At 40.2% G+C, this 25,943-nt stretch overlaps 1 protein-coding gene across 1 annotated transcript; it reads left to right on the top strand.

Annotated features, from left to right (window-relative positions):
• Positions 1 to 8,870: 8,870 nt before the first annotated feature.
• Positions 8,871 to 24,596, top strand: LOC131884217 (uncharacterized). The gene is made up of 6 exons (XM_059231918.1): positions 8,871 to 9,256; positions 10,295 to 10,573; positions 10,832 to 11,036; positions 12,413 to 12,673; positions 19,503 to 22,849; positions 22,975 to 24,596. The coding sequence occupies exons 2-6, from the start codon at positions 10,400 to 10,402 to the stop codon at positions 24,544 to 24,546; spliced, it is 5,559 nt and encodes a 1,852-aa protein (XP_059087901.1). The 5' UTR covers positions 8,871 to 9,256; positions 10,295 to 10,399; the 3' UTR covers positions 24,547 to 24,596.
• Positions 24,597 to 25,943: the final 1,347 nt, after the last annotated feature.

Raw genomic sequence — 25,943 nt, 5'->3', positions numbered from 1 at the left:
CAAAAGAAGATATTTTCCCGACATTTCGTGCTCACTGATTAGTAGCCCTTGAAACCAGGTTCAGAAGTAGATAACATTTATTTTTTAATCTTTATGGCCGTTCGGAACGAAAAAACTGTTTGGGTCATTTTTTTTTAGCTTTCATGTATTTTCACAACTCTATTCGCATTTTTCCCAACTTAAAAAAAAAAACCTATTCCAGGCATATGGGCCCCTTTTTTCGAAATATACTGATCAGGTTCCCCTGAATTCCACAAGCTTAACTCCTTCAGTCAGATTCCAACCAAATGAGATCTTGGTCAGTCACAAGAAAAATGAAAATACATAGAATCAAGACTGCCAATGCTTTGAGACAAATTAGGGTCAGTCATAGTCCCTGGTTAGAAGTACTGGGCAGGCTAATTCTTTAAGGTTTGATGTGTGGAGTTGGGCTAAATTGATACATGGGCACGGTTGTACCTGGGGGCAAGCTTTATCTGATACCAATAGGGCATGTCAAGTGAGGGAAATTCAAGGAAAAATGTGGTCTTGCACCCCGATTTTGAGCACTTTGGGGAGGGAGAACTAAGACAAACATCACAGTCAACTTGCACCATCTGCCCATTGAATTTTCAATAATCCAGAGATTTTGAGTAGGCTGTTTTACAAAACCCAACAAGATGAACATTTTTGATGTTAACAAGGCTTCTCAAGTTAACGGGTTTGTGAACAACTGACGTTATTCCATGGAGTAAAATTAAAGACAACATGCTCAGCCAACCCCACTGTACATGCATTGAATTTTGACATTTATTTCATTTTACATGCTCGTCTTAGCAAAGAGCATTTTGGTATTGAGCCAACATGATAGTGCGTTCACCAAATTTACGCCAAATTTTTCCTTGAATTTCCCTCACTTGACATGCCCTTTAGGACGTCAATCACACTTTTGACCAATGGGTTACCGTCCTTACACACTTAGCATACTTCAATACAGTTTAGGATACAATCTAATAAATCATCTAATCAAAATAGCTCAAAATGTTGTGTAACATTACTTAAGACCCTTTAAGCTTGCATATTTTTCAGAATCTTTGTTGAACTATCCAAGGACAACGTCATCACTGGACAGAGACGGTATAATTAGCTCAGAAAGCATTGGGCAATTTTGACTTCAATTGAACGTCTGCTTCAAAAGCAATGTAGTCCTGAAACTCAGTACCACATGGGCAAAAAATGACTTGCTTAGCACCACCTTGGTAAGATCTTTCCAAGGTGGTGCTGGCTCATTCAATTTGCACCCTCCCTGGTCCAAGTTTTAAATGCTCATAACTTTTTACACAGAGGTTCAATTGAGATCAAAACTGACCATTGCTTTCTAAGGCTATAATTGAGTCAACTCATGTAAAGAGAAATGGATTTGATTGATTGGAATTGGAATTACTCATTCCCCCCCACCATCGGTCCAATNCCGCCTTGGCCGTACAGCAGCCCATCGGTCCAATGGTGAAGTCGTCCTTGAACTATCAAAACAAGTGAACAAAATTCAAGGTAAATGTGGTCCGGCACCCTGATTTTGGGCATTTTTGGGAGGGAGAACTAAGACAAACCTCACAGTCAACTCGCACCATCTGCCCATTGAATTTTCAATAATCGAGTGATTTTAAGTGAGCTGTGTTTCAAAACCCAACAAAATGAACATGTTTGGTGTTAATTGGTGAACAGGCTATCAAATTGGCTCAATACCACAATGCTATTTGCTGAGACAAGCATGTAAAATGGAATACATGTCAAAATTCAATGCATGCATGGTGCAATTTGAGTGGGCATGTTGTCTTTGATTGTACTCCACGGAATAACGTCAGATGTTCAGGAACATATTCACTTGACAAGCCCAATATACGTGATTCCTAGACAAACAGCCATTTTCAATTGCCATCTCAAATGTCTTCATATTTTGTTTTTTTTTTAGATTTTTGAATCCTTTTTGAAAAGAGATCCATTTGAGAAAAGTGATGTGGTGGGGGTCGTCCCAATTTATCAATAGATGGCGTTGCAACCTGGCCAATCATTACACAAAGTAGAGTGCATGAATCATTTTGAATTTGGGCCCATATTTCATAATTGGACTCCATTTATCATCTAGTCAACTGAGGCCCAGCCATCTAATTCACTAATTCATGAAGGATTGGGTGTTCTCTATGATCTTAACTAAATAGATTCATGCCAACTGAGTAGTTCTGCAGGGTGGTCGTAAATAACGGTATTTACAAAGCATTTTTTACCAAACTTTTATTTGGGTAGTAAAACTAACTTCATCGTTATTTCCTCCACATATTTTTCATTCATTGCAAATCGTGGAGTGTTGAAAGTTGGACAAACAGGATGTTCCAGCACCCTCTAATCTGAACACTCAGTAGAATCTTAATTTCCAGCTTTCTTGGTAGCTAGAGCCGTCGGTTTCTTTTGTAGGAAAGAGGATGAATTGCTAAACATTTGTGATCTTTGGGATTAAATCAAACATGGAGTCTGAATTTGAAAAGAAGCATCAAATTTCCAATTTGCTCCACGCCTGAAGAGAGCTTCTGGGTCAGGAGAAGATCTTCACAATGAAACCATTGCTCTTCAAGATATTGAGGACATTTTTGCGCCTCTTCTCCTTTGTGGCTGTGGTCTGCAAGTGCCTGACAGTCTTGACAATGCTTTTCAGGCCCAAGTCCTCCCTTACTCCAGGGTTGTCAAGTGGCGGAATTCACCTCCAAGTAACTCAAAAGTGGTGGAATGAAATGAAAAAGCCTGTTGCAGTAGAAAATTTCAACTGGTGGTAAGCCAAAAAGTGACAGTATATGGTGGAAGAGAAAAGACTCTTGCAGACAGTTTTTTCAGTAACATAAAAGGAAAAAGTTGGTCAAAAGGGGTAGAATGGAATCTTGAAAAGAGTTTAGTGTATGACCTGTTTTTTTATTGGTATCGTAATCAAACTTTTAAACAACATTGGACAAATTTGCCAGACTTGAGTCTTCTAGAACTGACTTGAGTCCGGACTTATCAAAAATGATTTTTTTTGTCAGAAAACAGACTTTTCTTTTTCACAGGGCTCAACAAGTCAGACCAAAAAGTCAGAAATAGAAGGCTTTGCAAAAGTCAAACTTTTGCCGGACTTGGCCCACGACTAAAAGTTTTTGTGGGAACCTGACTTTTGCGATTAATACAAAAAAACAAGTGTAAAAGCAAAAATCTTGTTTGTAGTATTTTAAGTTTCATTGTTTGATACTTGAATGTTACAACTAACCCAATACTTGATTTTTTCATGGAGCAAATTTCAGTTTGTCAGACTAAAGCAGCCCAGGACATAGGGCTAACCTGGAATAGCCGTCAAAATTGTCATCAAAATGGCACTTAAAACCAAGTTGTGCGTCATCTTGTAGGTAGAATTAATGAAGAGAATTGGGACAAAGGTTGGCAAATCAATAATGATACCCTGTTAAAAACAAATGATGACTTTATGAGCCTTACAATTTGGTTTTCACAGACAAATGCCCTGAATCTCATTTGGAGAGGAATATCTTTCCTTTTGTAGAATGTATATTTGGTTCCTGAGTTAGGCTTATAGCAAAAGAAAATTTGATATGTTGTATGAGTCTAGAGACAGCGGAAATGTGCACCATTTTTGCCCAAAATATCCACTTAAAAAAAGCGAAAATTCTTTAAATATGCACCAAAATGGCAAAGTTTGGATTTCATTTATCAGATTTTTCCAGTTTTATTGTCAATATTCCTTATCAAATTTCGGTGACAGCTGTTTTTAAACATAAATAGTAATATCTAAAGATAACCCATAATAACAAATGGTTTTGAGGGGTTTCAGTTCTTCCATTATTTTCTTACTGCAAGCAGTAAAATGATTGTCATAGGGAGTTAGAATAATCCCAGGCAAATAGGACTAGTTTTTACCTCCTTGCTTTTTAGCACTACTAAGGCCTGAATTAGTAATGCCAAGGTTTTGAATCAAAACAAATACCTTGGCTTACATTTCATTTCAAAGATATCAAATACTTACCCACAAGCCTGCATTTCAAGTTGCAAATTCAACTGACCTGATTGTATCTTGCTCCTCTCATCCATAGAGTCCATCGGTAACAGAGTGGAGAGCTTTTTAAAACCTTGCTAGAAGATATTTGAGCATTGCGTTGCCTACTGATTGGGTACTTGATTGGGAAGAAAGAGTTATTCAAGCACCCCTCAGCCGGCATGCATCTGATTAGGAGGTAGTGCTTGAACATCTTCTAGCAAGGTTTTGTAGAGCTTTCTGCTCCAGGCCTTGCAGCCTCCATGTCCTTTCTCAAGCAGCACAGCTCAGCTCATTGCGGTAATCAGTTCCGTCAATTCAATGGATATGAAATACTTAAAGCACAGTTTATGCAAAGATGAAAATATTATTCATGCGCCACACTTTTACTTATTCACATGCATAAAAAACAAACACTTTTTTTTAGCTGGCAACGCCATTTGCAAACCATTATGTTACTTTTGAATCGTCAATTTTTGCAACTCAGTGTTTAAAACCTGAAAAACAAATTTTGTTTGTCTTATGACCTGTACTTTGGTTTTTAAGTTATTGTTCTGCATTGAAAAGTCTGCCAATAACCTTCCAAGAATAGGTGCTGGCATCTTCTTAGTTGATATATTGTACGGTGTCCCCAACAACATTCAAAATATGCAAAAAAATGCAAAATTAGGAAATATGCAAAAATCCACAGTTTAGCTACTGCATTGAATATGCAAAATTGCATTTTTCCCCATTCTTATATTTGACTAATAATAGCTTTTTATTTGCAGAATATGACAGTAGTCCACATGTGGTGGAATTTGACGGAATAGGATCCTCAAATTGGCGGAATGGGTTTTTGAGTTGAAATTGAGACTCCAGCATGGAGCAAATCAGAAATTTGATTCTTGTTTTTTTTAAGTTCAAAGTCTTTATTGTGAGACGAGCATCTCATTGGATATTTTACATTTTCAATACAATACATGGACATACTAATTTGTTGTCGTGGTCAATTTGGGCCCATTCCGGGATACAAAGATGCAAGGACGCCGTTGGAGGCGGATATCCACTAGACACACAAAGGGAGAGAGAGGGGGAGACTTGCGATCAAACCCATAAACCCGAGCACGTTCGGTAGCGCGTTAATCAATCGCGCTATAACCATCTCCATTTCAAACTCCATTTTCGATTTTATCATAAAGATCAGCAAATGTGATAGTTGAGCGAATTTGCCCTCTTTCCAACAAAGAGAACTCATAGGTCTTTATCGGTCCTAAAAATTCTACTAAGTGTTCGAATTTTGCTGACGCACTCTGTAGATCTACAAGAGTCGAGAAAAACATCTAAATTGAAACTCAATATATTCTCGGGTTTTTTTTCTTTAAAGTTTTAGTTTTATTATTTTATGGTCAGGGATTCCAATTCAAAACAATTAAACTGATTCATTTCATAAATTGAATCTCTTACGGTACTTTTTGATTCCGTGTTTTGGTTGACATGAGCTCGTTTTTTATAGTGGTCAATGACATTCAACATTTCTTTCAATGCTTTCTGATACACAACAAAATATTACTCGCATAAATGACAAAATATGGATATAGCGCTAATGTTATAAAATGGGTCAGTAATTATATCGATGATCGAACACAAAAAGTAATAATAGATGAAAAAGTATCTGAACCTTTCAAGATGACCTGTGGAGTGCCCCAAGGCAGCATCCTGGGCCCATTACTATTTCTAATTTATGTAAACGACCTCCCATGGGCAACTCACTTTGACATAACAATGTTTGCCGACGATACGACACTCCAACATTATAGCAATGACCTCCCTTCCTTAAAACGCGAAACTAGTCAGTGGCTTGAAGACCTAACCGAGTGGTTTCAAACTAATCGACTAGCTTTAAATTTAAACAAAACGAAAGTGATTTTATTTTCCCCAAGCAATATATTTTATGATCTCGACATTATGGTAAGCAACTTCCAGATAGAGCAAGTTGGGTGGAATCGCCCAGAAAAGTCTATAAAATTTTTAAGCTTATTTGTAGACGATAAATTAAATTGGAAGCACCATATAATGCAAGCAGGAAAATCGGTAAGGAAGACACTATTCACCTTCTTTCTGGTGAAGAAGTCCTTGCTGATGATACTGCGCAAATCAATGTACGATGCTCTTATCAAAAAAGTAAGATGGAATACGGCCTGGAATTTTTCTCACATTCATCTGCAGTAGTTAGCCTAAACATAATCCAAAAGAGCGCTATGCGCTGGATAGCAGGGGCAAAGCGAAAAGCACACACGAGTGGAATATTTAAAAGTCTTTCAATTTTGAAACTCGAAGATCTTGCCAAAATTAGCCAACTAAAATACATGTATCTCAAAATCAGTAAAATGAATTCTAATCACGTAGCTATAATTTTAAAACCCGCAGGGGAGGTGATATCTACTTTACCTTGCCTCTTACTAAATTGAAATGGATTCAAAACCTGCCACTTTTCAAATTTGCAAAAACATGGAATGACTACAATATACATACGAAATTAACAATATCTAGTCAAGACTCTGTAAAACAGTGGGCCTCTCGTTTGTCGGAATCAATTACTGCCTCATATCCCAGTATTTGCAAAATCAAAAACTGTTACTCCTGCCAATCCAATATGTCTTGACTCCGCCTGACACCTTTGGAAAATACGACATGCGCTGGTCGGGAAGGTCAGCCATTTTCAATTCACCCATTCGGCTCCAAGAACTTAATTATTTTAGAACCTCCAGACTTTTACAAATTGTCTTATTTTTACCGTCTCGTTTATCACTGGCAATTTTATTTTTAGTACCGTCAATATTTCTCCTAAAAACCCTTGAAAACAAGCTATCGGCTTAAGGGGTTGCTGGGCGTTGTGATTATAACACCTAACACACCTAACACCTCAAATATTGACAACAAATGCACCATTTGGTCCACTCGTACCCTGTGCATAAAAATTGATCGGAATATGCCATCTTGGCATTAATGTCTGATTCGTTGATCCAACTTAGTAAAAAACAATCCGGTGTTTGTTGTTTGGTAACCAGTTAGAGACAGACAGAGAATGTGCGAATATCATACACCTTTAATCATTGCACAGGTTAGCCTATGGCATGGTGATTATTTATACCTTTTGAACGTCTCACTTTTTCTAAATCAAATGGAAAGAGATGATATGAATTACTTTTAATTACTTTTCAAGTATATTCCATTGGTATATTGGAATAACAATTACAAAGCCAACCAATCGTATCATACTTGATTTCAAGAATTGCTTCCATAGTCTTCTTACAGGGCTGCCTGCCTGATTTAAATACCAGAAGGGTGTGTGCAGATAACGCCTCAGTTTCTCTGTAAAAGGACCTGAAGGGCAACGAATACCGTCCTAATGAAACCAGGGGGCGAAATGCAAGCTGCCTTTTACTCCAAGAATTGAATGTTGGATGATTAATCAAATTTATAAGTCAGAGAGCCTGGTTGCCTACGAGTGATCCGTACGATTCCAAAGCTGAACTCATGGATTCGAACAATTTGAAGGGTGAAAACCAAGCCTTGATAACTTTCATTTACCCTAACATTCTGAAGGGACAGGCATCTGCTAACCGTGCCCAAGGGATCATTGGAACATAGAGTGCTGACCTACTGAAAAGTACAAACATTTTACACCACTTGTCCTTGGCATTATGCGTCCCTTTGCTTTTTCTTTTCCTTCTCTTCAAAGTGATTCCATCATTTCTCCTACTTCTACGAGGAACCCTTGCGTATGATTACGTTTACAAAAGTTTACATTCGTCATTTCAAGACAAAAATGCAATTTTCATTTTCACTAGCAGCTTATAATGTGGTTAGGAATCACCTTACAATCAAAGCATGTTTCGCTTTGAACACATGATTTCCTTAAAAAGCTGCTCTGCAAAGGTTGCCTTCTCAGCGTTTTCTAGCATAGTGACAGTTGTATCAATTCACGAGGTTTGTACTTACTTTGTACATTGTTGAAGACAAAATTTGTTGTCACATTAAAAGCAGCGCTTTGCCTTGTTTCAAAACCGTCATCCTTTTTCAAGTAATCTTTTCTTCAGGATATGTTACCTCCATTGTTTCCAAAGGATTGCTTGATACATAGACCAATTCTGGGGCCTTGCCATCAATTGTCTAAAAAAACCTCGTAGGGGAACTAGGATAGCTGCTACTACTATTTCCAACACTACCACAACAACAACAGCAACAACAAAAACAACTCTTACTACTTTTACTACTGTTACTACTACTACTCCTCCTCCCTTCCAACCTCATTTTGGAAGACATGACAGTAGCAAGGGATCGAGGCTTTTCAATTGGAATTGATCAAACATTATCCTTGGCCTTTTTCCATGTTCTTCGTTGACTAGTGCGGTTTCTTAGCTGCTTCCTCTCTTTCTTGCTTCCCCCTTTATATTTATTCCCTTTTCTTAGGGTTAGTGACTAGTGAGGGTTCGGAGGTCTGTTCCTCCAGTGCCTTTCGTCGATTTTTGTTTCCCCCTTGTCCACAGTCATCATCCATATAACCGTCAGTGGCACTCACAACGGCTTTCGGAGTTCAGTGCTTCAACTGCAACTTGAAGAACTCGTCGTCTCCGGTATTTGGGGTATACCTCCAAACGAAGTCGCTGACGATTGCCACCAAATGTGCACGGTACTTACTTAACACTACTACACCTACTCCTACCGCTTCTTCTTCTTCTTCTTCTTCGTGGGACGTTCGGCCTTCTCTCGTGGGAACACAAGATGAGGGAGGATCAGTTAGACCTCCTCCGTTATGTGTTGGAAACCGGTCCACCCTTGGACTCTGTAGAATAACAAAACTAGCTCTCTTTATCAAGTGTGGTCGGGTGGATGTGGCCTTCGTTCCAAGTTACAGCTTTCGGCCTTTAGTTGTCATTTTACGTTGCGAATGGAATTGCATTCGGACTCCTGCTCTTTTGTGACAAGTGAGGGACCCAAAGGGCGCCTTGTGTCCAGAGCAACGTGCTGCTCTTGACCGGTTCACGTCTTATCGCCGATCATTCATACATGAATCTAGTCATCTTGGTCATGTCTATTTGACCATTTTTGGGATTCGACTGAAAGTTGATGGATGTCTTTGACACTTTCCCAGCGCTATCATGAGTTTATGAGGTTGTCTGATCTAACGAAATTGAGCGCTCCATGGAGTGAAGCGTCGCAAACGTAAGTGCATGTAGTGTATTCATACCATCAATAAGTCATCTCGTCATATCTTAGACAGGCCGTAAGGGGCACTAGTTTCCTGTTGTCCGGCATTTGTCAAAATATCATTTATTACATATTACAATCTTCCCTCAACAGCTATTGCATTTTACTTGATTTTTTCCCATCTTGTTTGTTCAAGAAGTTTGTTCAAATTGCTCGAGCGAGATCAAGAGTAATTCATAAGCAAGTTTTTTGAATAATCAGATTGGCGAATTCAAAAAACGGGAAGGAATCTAAGTTTTTCAATCAGAAGTGATCAAACACCATCCATTACCGTTTCCTTTCCCTTTCAACTTTTGCATTTTACTTGATTTTTTCACATTTTATTTGTTTTGTCAAGATCATGAGCAATTCATAAGCAAGTTCTTTGCACAATCAATATGACGAAAGGAATAGAGAATTTGCTACATGGTGTGTGGCATCACTTCAAATTCTAATGCACAGTACTAGGTGAACTCTCAAGTCAAAGCAGTTTATTCCGAGCAGAATGTGACATTTGAGCAACATTCATTCTTATTTGCTCAACTTGATCACGCTGCATTCAAGCTAAGTCTTGTAATCCAGAAACCATCAGGGATCCAATGGGTTTTTGAACACACGATAACCTTTTCACCTTAGCACCTACCTACGGTTCAATAGTTCAAGCTGAAGGGCAAATGGACATCAATCATGACACTGGGCTGAAGGTGAACAGGGTGACCCGGAAATTCCCCAATCATCGAAGGCAGGACGATCGACAAGAATACATTTACTCAAGCTTACTAAAGACATTAACCATTGTAATCGTTGTGAAAAAGCAAATCTTCGTCGAGAGAATGTAGATACCACTTATTTCGGATTGCTGGTTGCTAGGGTAATTATATTATCAAAGGAGGAGAAACAGCAGTCATTTGATACATCGACATTGAGCATTGAATAAGTTATCCAAATTGCTAGCATCTGTACCTTCGATCACGTGATGTCGTAATCAGATATTTGTCCCTTTCCTTATTTCAGGAGCAAACCGACCAAGCAGCTTCGCTCGATGCTCTCATTCAATTGTGGAACAGTGGTTTGGTACTCAGAGACGGTCCCTGATGCCACAAGCTTTGGGAGATAATCATGACAACTGCGGTTAGAGGCGCTTGTGGTGCACCTCCAGCTAATAATGAACGAAATGAGCCAGATCGCAGTTCTTGTCAAAGCTTTACGTCGTCGAGGCGTTATGATCCTAGAACGTATTCAATCAAAATTCCCCCGGGTCTACGAGCTCTTTTGAATGATATTACACAAGAGGTACGCCTAATTTGCAATTGGGGATGAACCACCTTCTTTCAAGATATCTAACTGACTTGCAAGTTATTTAGAGTAAGCATCAACTAAAAATGAGGCATGATTATTTTGATATCATTTTATTTCTAATCCCACGTCTTTTTACATCTCTTTACTAGCCATCTATTCTGCTGACAGATGACAAAAATGTCCGGATTTCATTACTTTTCTTTCTCTATTTGGTCGCAATTGAAGAATTTTAATTTGGAAATAATTTTTCAGGTGCTTTGTTCCAAAGAAGATTTACAAAGGGAAACTGAAATCTACCGATTTTGCGCAGAATTTATGGAAACGCTTCTGGCCCAAAGAAACCCCGCGTTACGGACAAAAATGATTCCAGCCAATATCCACTCTGCTCCAAATCGGAATGACTGTTTTACATCTTACAATCGGGAGGGCACTTTTCACTTGACCAACACCGACTCTGGTACGAATCTTCAACATGATCAAACCAAACAGGTTGTCAAATATGTTTGGGACTGCATTTTCAATTATCCACCACAGGATGATTTTTACATGGATACTCGTAGGTAACTCTATGAGCGGGTCAGTTGAACTCTTTCTGGCGGAATAGGTCCCCTGAGATTGTCTCGTGCGTGTCTCCTGAGCGAGGGCTTTGGTGGGATTTTGCCATCGTTAGGACATCTAGTTAATACCTCTACCTACACTACTGTAGATCGTTACTTGTTGCGCATTTAGGTGATAGCCGTCACTCAGCCTGACAAAGAAGGACATGATTAGCCTGGGATTGAATCAAGGGTAGAAAACTGGAAAGCAGACGCACTACCTATTCAATACCGTTACTAGCCTTCCGCATTAAGGAGTGGATAAGTGAGATCGACATGGGCGAGTCCACAAGGGACTTTTTAAGGGGAAAAAGAGAGAACAGCGTTGAACTTTTTGCGCTTGCTTGCCTGCAAGCATCCCGTTGTGTAGCCAGTCACTGAGATTGGAAACTGAAACAGTTTGTAACTCTCGGTTTGAATTTGCACTCAAGTTTGAATGTTAGATGGGAGGACAATGGCACCGAGGTATAGTGCCCTCCTCGGTCAAGTTATCGTTTCATTTTTTTTTACGGTGACGATTAAGTGACTGTACTGCGAGTACCTTTGAGCTCTCGAGAATCCCTACTGGCCAGAACAACGAAGTCCTTCTGAGCTTTCTTCTCGGGTTCCTTTATTGTTCAAATTTGCTTCCCTCTAATATTCGTGTGATGCTGATCTGCTAAGACTTCTAAATCAGGCTTGAACAAATTCTGAAATGTTATTCCAGACCAAAGTAAGGTTCAAAGGCTGACTCAAATGCGTTAGCAGTCCAAATGAATCGTGGAGATTTCAGCGCTAAAGAATAACTGAATAACAATCTTTCATTCTAATAGCATTAGGGCTCACCTTTGATTCAGTTAAAAACTGTTCGAGAAAAACCAAACCAAAGAAGGTGGTCAGCAACATTCAAGGAGACCTTATATGTCCCTTCGCATTAAGTATCTAAGAGAGCTTGTTTTTCAGTATTTCGATCACCACATGAGCGGGCTCTTGACTAAGTCACACTAAAAGTTATTTTTGATCCCTGACTCTCATTCCGGATGGACAGTTATGACGTTGCAATTTTTTTGTCAGGCGAATGGGACGCCTCGGTGGTTAAACATATTTAAAATAAACGCACTAATTATTAGAACAATAGGGTATGTACAGTAAATGCATTAGCTGAGCCTTTCTCTCTCTCTTTTCTCCCTTCTCAAGTCTTCGTTGTAGTTTGAAATATTGTCTTTGTCCAGCTGGGTAAGCTCAACCCCTGTTCCAGATAGCGGCATGGACGAAATCTATACCACGGACGCCGGAACCACAGATGCCGAGGACACTCTTTCAGTGGAATCTGCCTTGCAGAAATTGGCTGACGCCGCCTTGTCTGATCCCGAGGACTCCATGGCTGCTCCCGACGTGGTCAAAGGCTTCAACCAACTCTCCGGAAAAGTTGCCCAACCAAGCCAAGAGTTGCATGACCAAACAAAAAGACAACCACTCCTCAAGCCCGGGACGATTGGCTTGGGAAAAGTTAGTCAAGGTAAGCAAGGATAGCTCACAAACCTGAACTCACCCAACAACTGCAACTGGAACAGCCTATGGGAAGTTGGGAAATTCAACATTTCCGGTAAGAAAAGCCAACAAAACGGCCAACACTGCCTTGAAGACCAAAGGCGGCACCGACAACTAGCGCAGCTGCCCATCCATTGACCTAGACTGGCGACAGATCCTGCTCGTTAAGGAGGAGAGTCTTTTAGTGTCGTCCTGCCGCTGAACCCCTTTGGGCTTCTGAAACGATGACACAATATGATTTTGTTACCAGTCTTGACTCCTCCCCATGGCCCCATGGCATGGTCGCCGCAGAACCCTACCCTACCTACCTTGCTAATGGCTTGCACGTAGAATTTGAACCTCACGCCGCTTTGAGCACCCCCAAGAGAGCCAATGCAGTGTAACCACAAATAGATACAGTAAGCGAAAGTGCGTTTGGTGAGATTGTTTGGGCTTTGTAGCATCATGATCACACATTCTTATATGGTACATTAATTGTGTTCGAAGAAGTGTTTGATAGTCAAAGTGCACAATCCATGTCCAACGGCTTGATTATTAAGACTTGACTATCTGTCTGACAGAGGTAAAGTAAATGTTCAAAGCAATTGATATATGAGCAACAAAAAAGCGGCGAATCTTCTCCCTAAAAGTGATGGGTTCAAATCCCGCCGTCACAAGCTACCACTTCAAGGGAGGAGACCTGCAGGCGCAGATTTGTATCAAGAGAGAGGTCCCGGTTTTGATTCTCCTTCCCCACCTATATCTAAAGATCTTTCTGTTGCTAGCCACGCCCACAGACAAGGAACCAATTTTATACTATACAACTACATTATCAATCAGAAAGATGTGATGATGTGATGGCCGGCACGGTTCACTTCTCCGGCACTAGTATCCACAAATAAAAAAAACACATCATAATAAACTAAATAGCCCTTTCCCCGTCCTTTAAAACGAGAAAGATAGGCATCCACCCATTTGTTATTCAATTATTCGCTAGTATCTCTTGGTGTGGAGTGATTGTTCTTTCTATGAACTAGACACTGGAAATTAAATCAGAACCATACTACTTTAGACAGGTATTGTGTCTTAGCCTAAATTTATTATGGTTATTAGATAAAAATCTGTAATACAAGACCACAAAACCGTACTTTGGATTTGATGATGAATAAGCCCTCTCAGTTCAACGATAGTTAGAGCGCAATATCAACCGGAAAGAATATTTCTTTTAGGGAGAAGAGCAAGAGGGGTGGTGTATGCATTGTTTCGTTTGTGCCTCTCACGCAAGACAAGAATATTACGCTGTTTGGACTACTGTATTTATGTGTTACTAGGCCCTGTATTTAGAAGAGTACCACAGTGAGTTAGTTCAGCGTACCATAGCGGTTAAATTTTGAATATCTTAATACAGGGCACTAGTTTGGACAAGCTCCAGAACAAGAGCCTGTATCAACCTTTAATTCAAGGGCCAGTCAAATCTACCAACTCTTATTCTTTGGTTCAGCATACAAAAAGTATGTAATCAAAGTAGTTCATATATGTGTTCATATTGGTAAAAGTGAGCTCTCATTCCAGTAGATCAGCATTTGAATGGGAATCCAAGGCTAGACTTCTATAGCATTTACTGGTGTTGTTGATACAACAGCTTTAACTTGCCAGCAAATAGCATTGTGGTATTGAGCCAATTTGACAGTGCGTTCACCGATTAATGACAAAATGTTCATTTTTATGGGTTTCGTAACACAGCTCACTCAAAATCACTCGATAATTGAAAATTCACTGGGGGATAGTGCGAGTTGACTGTGATGTTTGTCTTAGTTCTCCCCCACAAAATGCCCAAAATCAGGGTGCCGGACCACATTCTCTCTTGAATTTCCTTCACTTGACATGCCCTAGGGATAGTAGGTTCCAATCCCAGTGCTGGAAGGTATTATGATATAATTTTCCATTTCATCTACGTGTCATTTGATAGGAAAGGCAAAAACAGCCCTAACACACCCCAGAACGTCTTGGTGCCTATGTTTTTTGTGCAATTCGATTGATTTTTTATGCAAATTTGTTGTCAATAAGGACCATATTTATCTGCAAATTTTGGCTGGCCCTACATATGATCCTACAACACACTGGAAATATTGAATGAGCATATTCTATCAAGCAAAGTCCTACAAAAAGCAACCCACTTAGAACTTTCAAAGAATGACATTGGCTTTGGTTGATTTAAAAAAGGGAGGTTTCCTTAGCTATCAAAACTGGTCATCTCCTGGGGAAAGTTGGGTGCTTTTCAAAACAGTGGATGTTCTAAAAAACGAAGATACAACGTGTGATATTGGAAAAAAAAGTTTTCTAAAGTTTCGGACAGTTTTTTGTAAAAAAAAAAAAAACTATAAGGTATGAAAAATAAGTAATAAAACAACTCTTTTTGACTGAAAAGTATTTTTTAAGCATGTTAATGATTTAAAGTATGAATTTATTAAATTGCAATGCGACATAAACCATTCTTTTAATGAATAAATGATTTGAAAATTTTAAAAAAATGATTACTTGACCAAGAACTATTAAGCCTCAAATGTATGAGTGACCGCTCAAAATTTGATGGTGACGTCATCTTATTTTCTTGCTTCAATGTCCCAATAGTGCTTTTCATTCTCCTCTCCCTCCTCTCGTTGCTGACAAACAAAGGCAGAAACACAAAAATATGGTCAAAGATGTCTGACTTTAACTAGGTATTTTTCGTTGAACAACTTATTGCTGATCTATTCCAACGCCATAAATACACCAACAACAACCCTTCTGAGATACTTTTCAAATCCTACAAGGGTAAAATTACAAACACTTTTGACACCCAAATAAGTAAACACAGAGCTACGTATATATTTGAAGTATAATTGTAGCATACCAGTGACTTTCATCAACTTTCTCCATTAAATTGTGTTAAAAAGGTAAAGGAAAGTTTAGCAACATTGATGTTTCGAAAGTTAGTCACCCAGAACTTGTAAAACTGATTTTCTTAGTACTATTTCGTAAGAAATAATGAATGCCAAAGTGTTGGTGAGTTATCAATCATACAGCATACGGATTTGAAACGTCTCTCAGAAGAGTTGGTGGCTTATTTTTTGTGCCACAGTACCTGGGCAATCAATTTTTCATTTGATAATCTCTTGATGAAGTCTGGCATCTTAGAGCGTATTCTCTCGTTTCTTCCTTTGTTTGTCCACACCGAGAGCGTAGACTCAGTCCGCAAATGTAACAACTTTTAGGAAAGTAGTAATGTCCTGACCATTTCAGATTGGTTTCAGAAAAGACTTCAGACAGGCCATTTTTCCGAAATTCTTGTACGATTTCTGAAAGTCGAACCCTACATGACACTTTAAGTAACCTCAAGTCCACCGTTGAAGACGGTATAAAGGACAACACAAATATCTTTTTTTAGTCAATAGTCATTTCAATATTTACAGGGAATACGTAGGCATTCTAGATCCGTGCAATCTTTCAAGTTAGATTTTGGCACTCTTTTATTAGTTGATAGATAAAAGTCTTCATTTACAATTCTTCACAATTCTTGAACGAGCTTGGACACCTCCCAAACACTTGGAAAATTAAAGTTGCGTAAAATTGGGAACTCTGATAAGAGACTCCAGCATGAGAATTGTTTTGATTTTGTTCAGTCTCCGAGAATTAAAGAGTCGAACGTGAAAACAGTAAATAATGAAAATGTATGATGTTGATAATTAAAACAAAGCGGCTTGTCCATATCTAATCTTATTTTAACACCTGTACACGTTTTTCGACCTCAAAAAGTGTAAAAGTAGAGTGAAAAACTTCCCAAAAACTGGACTGTATCAATTAGCCTTGCAACATTGTGCTTCCATTTATCAATAAAGAGCTATGATTTTCGACTTCTTTATAGCCGAAAAAACTGTTTTTGAACCTATTTTTCCTACATTAGAATTTTCTCTTGCTAAAAATTACTTTTTGAACCTTGGCAAAGTTTTTTGTATAATATTGCGTTGTTTCTTGAATTTTTAGTACCTCTTCTGTATTTGAAAGTACTCCAGTGACCTCCCAAAATTTGTGCCAGCTCAATCAGACAGCTGCTACTTAAAAGAGTTAATACAGCGCCAGCCCAAAAAATGGGTTCAAACACGCATAAAATCTGGACAAGATCTCAATGGGACCAAACCAAGTTGATGACCACGGAAAATGAGACAGCGAGAACAGTGCCCCTCCTCAAGCTCAGAATGGGTGCCCTGAGACTAATGGAGTTTAGCCGCGCCAAGTATTGACCAACTAGCTTGGTAGATCCCCACCAGGTGTCAAAAGAGATGATCCTCAATTTGGACCTAGCCTGAGGGATCCTATATTTGGCCTTCTTGCTAAACGTCTGCCGGTTTTTTTTTATTTTTTTTTTTTTTTTTTTTTTTTTTTTTGCCCACTACGTTACGGCTGAATATTGGGGATTGCATTCCTTGTAGCGGTTAGAAAAGCCCGTGAAAAACCAAACCAAAAAAAAATCAACTGAGAAATATTGATGAGCTTTAAACCGGAATGTTTGCTTTTTTTGCTTCGAGGACCTCGGTTAGAGCTCACATCACGAGCAAAAGAGGGTACGCAAGCAAAATCCAAACAGCTTAATTGAGTGACAAAACATGATCCTGCCTTTTTAGATCTCGGAACCAGGGCTGATTTGAAATTCATTCCTGATCTTGGCTTTCCATTTATGTACCCTTTTTTGTTTGAATTGGTATTCCTGACCAAGGATGCCGGAAGAGTTTTTCAGACATCCTTGCCCTGATAGAGGTTCTTCAAGTCAATAGCTGATTTTCCGTTTTGAAACCCATCACTATTGTGAAGTTCAAAAGTTATGCCAAGTATAATACAGAAAACTCACATCAGGACAATCTATTCGGGACACTCGGTATGTTTTCCTAGTAGTGGCCTGTTCTAAATACAGGGCCCTAGTTCTTAGATCATGCCTATTGTTTTTTGTTTTTTTTTTGTATGAAGGGAATGAACATGCTCATTATCTACTTTAATGAAGAAATCATTTCGTCATTATGAAAAGTTAACCTTGCTCAATTTTGTTTCTTTTACCGGGTGCGCCATATTATCATCTACATATTGATTTCAATGGACGTAATGAAATAGAAATAGAACTAATTTCTAATGAGTTGGAGAGCCTAAGACGTAAAATTAAAGTTGGAAAGCATACATAAAAGCATTATGTTTCACAAATACTCCGTCTTTCACGGCCACCCAGGGCTTGAGCCTGGGAACAAAGTTGGCAAAAATCCTCTTAAGTACCCATTGTCCATAGCGGCCCAGACCTTACCAAGTGAAGCCTTCAGCTTGCCGACATTGCTGTTGATGGTAGCACAGGCCTTGGTATCCACAAGCCCCCAGATGTTGTAATCCAGGTTGGGGCTGTTTGAGGGCCACAGCAATTTCGAACAGAATCCTCTGGAGCCCAACCTTTGTTTAAGGTAGGAGTGGACGTGGAGAATATTCTGGTGGCGGTCTGGAGCTTGTTGATACTTTAACCCGAGGGGCGGTGGATGCCAAAACCATTAGCAATTTTGATGACGGTCTCATTTTTGTCAAGTTTGAATACAACCCTCTTTCGCAGTTTTTACACGTTTAAGAGGCTGTGTTGTCTATTTTCAAATTTAGACCGGAAATATGCTAGAAAATGGTTGGTAATGATTACATGATAGCTATGTCTAAAAACAGAAATGTAGCCAGACCTCCTATTGACCCTGTTATTGGGGCCAAAAACAAGTTTAGTTTAAACGACAATATGGTGCACTCGGTATTTGTTTTAGTACTTATCTTTGGTAAAGATGGTCAAGGCTACTCTCATATTTGTTTTCCTCTCTCGAGCTCACTTGCAGTTGAATGTGCTTTATAACCTACTTTTTATTTTTTTTCAAATGTTTGCCAAGTTTTCCACACATTTCAATGGCTTAAGAGGCTTGTATTGCAAGGTCGAGTTGCCTTTGGTTGTAATATAGTCTGATTTCGAAGCTGCTCACGAAATTTTAGGTTTGGAGGGAAGCAAATTAAACAATCGAGGAGCCCGACACAGAACAAAAGTAGTCCCACATAACAGCTTACGCATATTTTTTGTTAAATTGTTAACAAGTTAAATGGAGGTTAAATACGTCGAGCTTAGATTGATTGAGTGAGAGCAGAATCGTCTGGAACTCAAAGATGACGGAGTGGGGTGTCTCACAAGCATACTATCTTACATGCACTCTGTACGGTATCAGCATATCATGGAGCCAGATTTAGTTTTTATTTCGAGACATTCGGATACTTAAATGATTGACTTAGTCTCATGTATTCTAAATCTGAACAACATTAATTAGCACTGAACCATGAACTACTGTATGAAGTATATGACTGAACACATGCTTAAACGGTCACTCTTCTATCCCATTTGCAATACCTACGAAACTTCTTTAATAACATTGCTTGATTAGTACAAACACTTCCTGAGCGCAAATTTGCACTTCACGGCTCGTCGAAAACTAGCGATTTGACGATGAAGATATTTCAAACTTTGATAACCCTTTATCATGCCACCTACCACCGTGGTTGCTTCTCAGAGGAAAGGACGACCGACGGTTGGTTTTATTTTCACAGAAGAATGAGGTTATTTCAAATCAAGGTTTTAGATCATTTTAAGGAACTACGAGTGATTCAATTCGAAGTAGCCTCAACCAAGAGCCACTCAACTTGTCCCAAATACTGATCTCTTATTGCCATGTCCCATGTCCATAATATATCTTTGTGATCTTACAATTTCATGTTTTGCGCTATAGATTGGCATGGAACAACTGGGCCTATCAATCAAACTGGTCACGAGGAGAACGAAATCCCATCGGATCAGAATGATGATCACCTTCACTGCTTAGAGCTGGAATTTACTCTTGACAATCACAAAGTATCAAAGAACAAAGGGAGCACTCGAAGGTTGTTGTTGGCTACAGATAATCACGATCAGACTTTGCTCGCTCGAGTAGATTTATTGGTATCTAGAAAGAATGTTCAGATTTTACCCCGAGACGACAAGGACGGCTCGATTTTAAAGTTGTCAAGAATTGAAACAGATGTTAAAAGCCTTCAAAGCCATAGCAAGATTCCCATTGAATTGATTCAACAATCTCCAGAAGCTAATACTTGTTTTGAGATTCCTACGCCAGTACACTCAATTAATTCAGCCACATCCGATTTACCCCCAAGTCCAACTAGCTTGAAGTCCTGGACATCAGGACATCGAGCAAGTAAGGAAGGCCAGTCAGAGGAACTTTACTCCTCTGAGCCCAAGGACATTTCGGGAACAAGTGGAACGGAGCACTCACCCGAAGAGCACGGCCCACGAACAGGAACGATAAGAGTTTGGCTACCGAGTGAAAGTTTTGCAGTTGCGGGGCTACCATCATCTGGAACAAAAGAGGGAAGCCTAGCAAAAAGGGAGTGTGAAGATTTGTTGGGTGCCAGTCAAAGTGGTCACCAATTCATCGTTGCAAAAGGCGGAGGGGGAGAAACCAAGGCAACTTCTCCTCACGCAAACTCTTTGGACCATCAAGGACATGCAGGGATCGCAGGGATCCCGGGGGCAGTAAAGGAAACTTCCTCCTCCCTTGAAGTAGCAGTGCAAACAGAGCTCACATATCCACTAGGTGAGCCAGGTGAACCTGAGGGATCTTTATTGTCTTCAAGGCCGCATGAAAAAGAAGAAGAGGGTTCCTTGGAGAAGGAGTCAGTTGTCTTGTCACAGCTCAGCAATGAGAGTCGAGGGCCACCCACGTTTCCAAGTTTTGAAAATGGGACCACTCAGACAGAAGCAGCGACCTTGTCCCAAGTCAGCACACAGACGCCGAACGACCAAGACATTCATTTCGCTCACGAGGATAGCCAAGAATTAGGCAAGGTCAAGAAGATCAATTCGGATTGCGTTCAGGATTGCCTCACAGCCAGAGTCCTCTTGGAGCATATTGGAACTGTGTTTTCTCCCACGGATTCCCAAGAGGCGGTCAACTATCTCGATCTGTCGCGGCTCGGAGAAGAGGGCGAGACTCCGGGCTCGGATGAGATTTGGTTGGCAGTTGATGGTGATGAGGAGAAGGGATTCTTGACTTCCACAGAGGAGGACCCAGACTCTCTCTCTGTGGAAACCGACAAACTCTCCGCAATTGCGACCATGGCTGGTCGCCTCTCTACAGATTCAGTAACCGCCGACACTCCCAGTGAAATTGACTCTATGGGTATGGGTAACAACAACAATAACCTTGATGCAATGAAAAAAGACAGTCCTGGTTTTGGCGAGTTCAGTGAGATGTATGCTAATCTGACACAACGCCTGCAAAGTATTCTTAACCAGGAGTTAGATCCTATCCAGGATACTTTGGACCACACTGGCAAGAATTTGAATAATCTCACCGAAAAACTCCTTCAAATGGAAACACTTCTAACCACTCTTTGTGATAGCATGCAAAAAGTGAGCTCAGAACTGCAAGCCAGCCAAAATATTACTGGGACTGTTTCGCATTCGTCAAGGCCATTAGGCGATATGAGAAATGCTTCCGAAAAGAGCTTGGATCAAATTGTCTCCAAAATCGAGAATTTGTCAGTTGAGCTCGGTCAAGCAGACACTGCCAATCAACTACGTGAGGATAACCATCAACTTCGACGGGATTTGAACCTCTTTCGGAATAGAGAACGGCACCTCATCGAGCGGATAGAATCGATGGAAAAGCTTTTACACAAGAGCTCAGTTGAAATCGTTCACGGGTCTGGCTCAAGATCTGCATCTAGGCGTGGGAGCCAAACCTCAGACTCGGAACTCCCTCCTATAGAAAAGGTTCAAACAAAAAAGGCAACGAAGAAGGACCCTGACGAATCTGCTGACCCAATTACTAAACAGAGCTTATTGCAAGGCGGGCCAAAGCCAAGCAAGAAGCTGCTTGCCCGCAGAGGTTCCCATGAACGAATCAAATCCTACCAAGTGACACATGGGATAGATATCGATGCCATTCACACAGAGATTCAGGTGGCAAGATCCGATAATGTGATTTTGCGGCAAGATTTACAAGTGTGCAGAGACAGAGAGCATCAATTGGTTTATAGGAATAAGGAACTCGAGGATAAACTGTTATGCCAAGCAAAAGCTGTCAGCACTGATTCCACGCATAACCACGCAAAAAAACACCTTTCCACGGCACCAACCATCACCAACACAATTTTACCACGAGCCGAGATTGATATTAACATCGATTTTACTCCACCAGGTCGAGCGATTATCAAGGAACGTCCATCTTACGGACCACCTGCACTCAATCAAGCAACAATAGAGACAATTGCTCCATTGGTACAAGAGACATTAGGAGAGAAGCCGTTGAAAAAATTTCATGGATTGAAGACATCGGAAGTTAATACCAAAAAACTGAAGGATGATCGTAAAAAGATGGAGAATGTTCAAGGAAAAAAATCAACCAATATCCCAACACAGAGAGCTTCATTTGAAGTGCAAGATTGGAAGGTTAATATAAACTCAGCTCATGACCTTGAGGTGAGCCAAGATGGTCAAAAAGCTGTTATTGTGACGCCCAAAATTGAAGAAGAGCTGAAGGAAGCAGTCGTTCGACAAGAGCCCGAGGTCTCCGGTGAAGCTCAACCCATTGTTCCGCTAAAGCTCAACAAAACAAAGGCCGAAATCAAAAGTGAGCCCAAACTGAAATCCCCACCAAAGTCCTTCATTCCAACCACTGCCACGTCCAAAAAGGAAGAACCCGTTACAAAACCAATCGCACACATCCAGGAGGTGAAAAAAGAACGAGTGCGTCCAGTTAAAGTTGTCAGAAAACCACCACCACAGCAACAAACGCCCATTGAAATTCATGATCCTAGGGCTGACCCCATACCTAAGCCAGCCCAATTTCCATGTGCTAGACCTCCCCGTGATTATGTTCCCGGTCGTAATTATCAAAAACGAACCTCTGTAGCCGACATTTTAAGCCACGAGAGTGCTAACCATTCTTTTACTACTTTGTCTAAGAGTAATAACCACTCAAGTAGAGAGTTGATTCACAGTGGGCCAGAATTGGTCCAGATGTTCATTAAAGAGGAACCCGCCGAGCTTTGTGATTCTGGAGTCCCGGTATGCCAGGTATTTAGATAACTGATTTCAGCAGGTTATGATTTTGAATCAATAAAGCACTCATAGGAGTTGTGAACTTGCTCGTCTTCTCTCCAAAAACTTAATCCTTCAAAGTCATTCCTCCAACTTTTCAGGCCCGCGAATCCCCTGATGGAGCAAATAGTTCGGTTATGAATGGAGGGAGTACCAGTAAGTGCAGTGGAAGGATTAGTGTAAATCTCTATGACCAAGTGGACGAAAGGGAAGTTGCCCCTGAACCTTCTCCCCATGATGTAATTCTCGAGTACGTTCTCAAGGAAGAGTCCGAGCTCCGAGATCAAGAAAAACAAAAAAGACGGAATGCCTTTTGGGGCGACAAAAGAAGGCCTGCAATCATTAGAAGGCCTAAAAAACGATCTCGCTCTCTTTCACAAGAGAAGAGTAAAGCTCGAAGACTAAGACAAAAGCATGCAAGCGTCGAACGTCTGCCGACCCTTTCTGCCTTTGACGAGGAGCGTATTGTTTGGATGAAGAACTATGAAAATGAATCAACGCGAGAAGATGAACGAAGGCGGAGAGCCCTGGTTAGGCGTGCCACCGCTCAAACTTTACAGAGTGCCATGAATGAAATTGACTTGTCATCCAATTCCACGAATTCTAACTCGGAAGAGAGCACATCAGAAATTAAAAACAAAACGCACCAAATACAGGTTCCATTGGCATGTAATCCCCCAGAGGAACAAGAACCAGGTATGAAGAGCGCTGAGAGTGCCAATAATAATAATAATAATAATGAAGTCATGATTCCGAAAAAGACGACCTCACGCAAACAGTGGGACACTGACAAGATTATTGGCGATTCGGAGCGTCTGAGAGTGGAGCAAGAAACCTTCGCATTAGTGACAGACAGTGCTCGCCATACAAACTCCCAAGATCAGGTCAAAGAAAACGAAAAAATGACGAATCGTATCACAGATGCAAGTCTTCCACCTAATAATCCTCTTTTGTCAGCGGAATGCTTCATTGTGTCTCGAGGATGGCAAATGGATCAAAGTAAACTTCTCCGTGCCCTTGATCGCATAAAATGTGCAAACTTTTCCCGGGTCCAAATCGCAACCACGATCAATCGCGTGGTAGAAAACGTCCGTCCCAATCTCGATATTGTTGTAATACATATAGGTAACCAAGAATTGCTTGAAGCTTCTCTTTCAATCGGAAAGAGTGAGGAGAGTGTCCACAATGTGGCTGGAAGTGTGGCTACAGTGATGAGTCGACAAATTATCAAAGTGGCCCAACAAAACAAGGCAACCCAGTTCCTCATTTCGTGTCCGCTTAGCAAAGGCAGCCAAACTAAACATATCACCTTGGAAGAAACGCAAATATACTCGGGATTGAGAAAAATTTTCAACGCAACACTCAAGGCCAATTGCTCGAGCTTTTTCAACATTCAATGTTCAGAAAACGATAACCTAACAGAGATGGAGCCGGATGATGGTCTAAGTAGAGAGAGCAGATATTTTTCTGACTCGTTGCAATTAAACTCCGCGGGAATGAGAAAATTGGCGAGAAACTGGGAAAGCTATTTGCGAAGAATCACAAGAGCAAATGATGGAGAATTGGTTTTACGATTGTCCTCATCAGACTCCGGGAGCAACTCTTCAGCGGGAACGACAAGGAACATGGCCGAAAGGGTGGATCAAACGAAAGTACCTTGGAAACCTTACTAAATGATCTCTCGTCAAAGTTGTACATGAAAATAAAAGAAGCCAATTCAATACTAAGCCATAATTACGTAATCAAATAGAAAGTATTTAGCACCGCTATAGGTAACGACCTCTCAACCATACAGGTGTTTGAAATAATCATACGCATGGCAAGCAAGTTCTCAGGTCTAACTACTTTAAGTATTGTACCGGGTGTCCCATGTTTTCAATAGACCTAGCAAGCTCACTTTCCAACAAAGCATAACTACCCATTTCTGCAATTTGGAAACTTTTTTACCAAACAAATTATTGAAAAGTACACAACTATGTCGAAAATTGATTTATCAGAATGCCTAATCTTCTAACAACCTATTGGCTATGACGACTTTTTTCCTGAGCACCCCAGAACTCTTTAAGATCATTTCAGGCGTGTCACAAGCTTCCAGGCGAGTAACGGTTTTTGGCTCAAATTACGCTATTGTAAAACAACTTCATCAAATGTTAACCAAACTGAATTTTTTATATAACTGACTGTTAAGACTTCGACCAAATTATCGGTCTTTTGTTTTATTACTTTGGCGGGATACCTAAAAAAATCAATGTTCACAACGTTTGCTGTCACATTTATAGGGATAGTAAGTACACCTAACATCAATTTACTTGAGTGATTCAAAAAAATGTAATCAGTTAGAGTTTAAGATGGGTATATAATTTTTCATACAAGCACTCGCAAATTACGCGAAAACACAAAATGGGAAAGTATGTGGTATTGGATAACAAATCATTCATAGTAGGATCTTTCAAAGAATTGAAACAAAGAGGTGTAGTTAGTTTAGTCTTTCAACCTAAAAAGGCATCTGACATGTGACTTTTATTGAATGTGAATCAGTTCACTGCCATTGCCTCGGATTAAAGGGCTTCTCAGGGAAAAGTCACTCCAACCAAGCCACTTGAGACTTTGCTTTGAACACATTTTGGTAGTTGGGCAACAGGTACTGAGGGGATCAAACAAAAAATCACCGGAGGTTGCAAGTAAGGCTACCAATTTACATTTTCAATGGCATGCGGCATTACTAGCGGAAAATCGAAAACCCGTTAGTTAATCACAAAAAGTAACCCTGATTTTTCTCTGATCAAACCAGGGTCATCTTTTTGGTCAAGCCTAATATTCTATGATACGTTAGAAACGGCCCGTGCTTTGACTTTCCTAGTTTTCTGGCTATCCTGATTTTGAAAATTTGTTTGATCCCATCACTAGCAACAGGGTGTCGGGCTGATCGACTTCTCTTGCGTTACTCAGTTTCAACCAAAGCAGACAAACGAGTCATCAAGTCCCTGGCTCCCTGAAAGCGGAACTTAATTTTGAGAATCACGTAACTAAATATGTTCAAAGCCGATCCCCATCGCACACACCAGGCAAC

Source organism: Tigriopus californicus, chromosome 7 (assembly GCF_007210705.1).
Source record: "Tigriopus californicus strain San Diego chromosome 7, Tcal_SD_v2.1, whole genome shotgun sequence".
Classification (NCBI taxonomy): Eukaryota; Metazoa; Arthropoda; class Copepoda; order Harpacticoida; family Harpacticidae; genus Tigriopus; species Tigriopus californicus.
The sequence above is the reverse complement of the archived record's forward strand: the minus strand, read 5'-3'. Positions and strand labels throughout refer to the sequence as shown.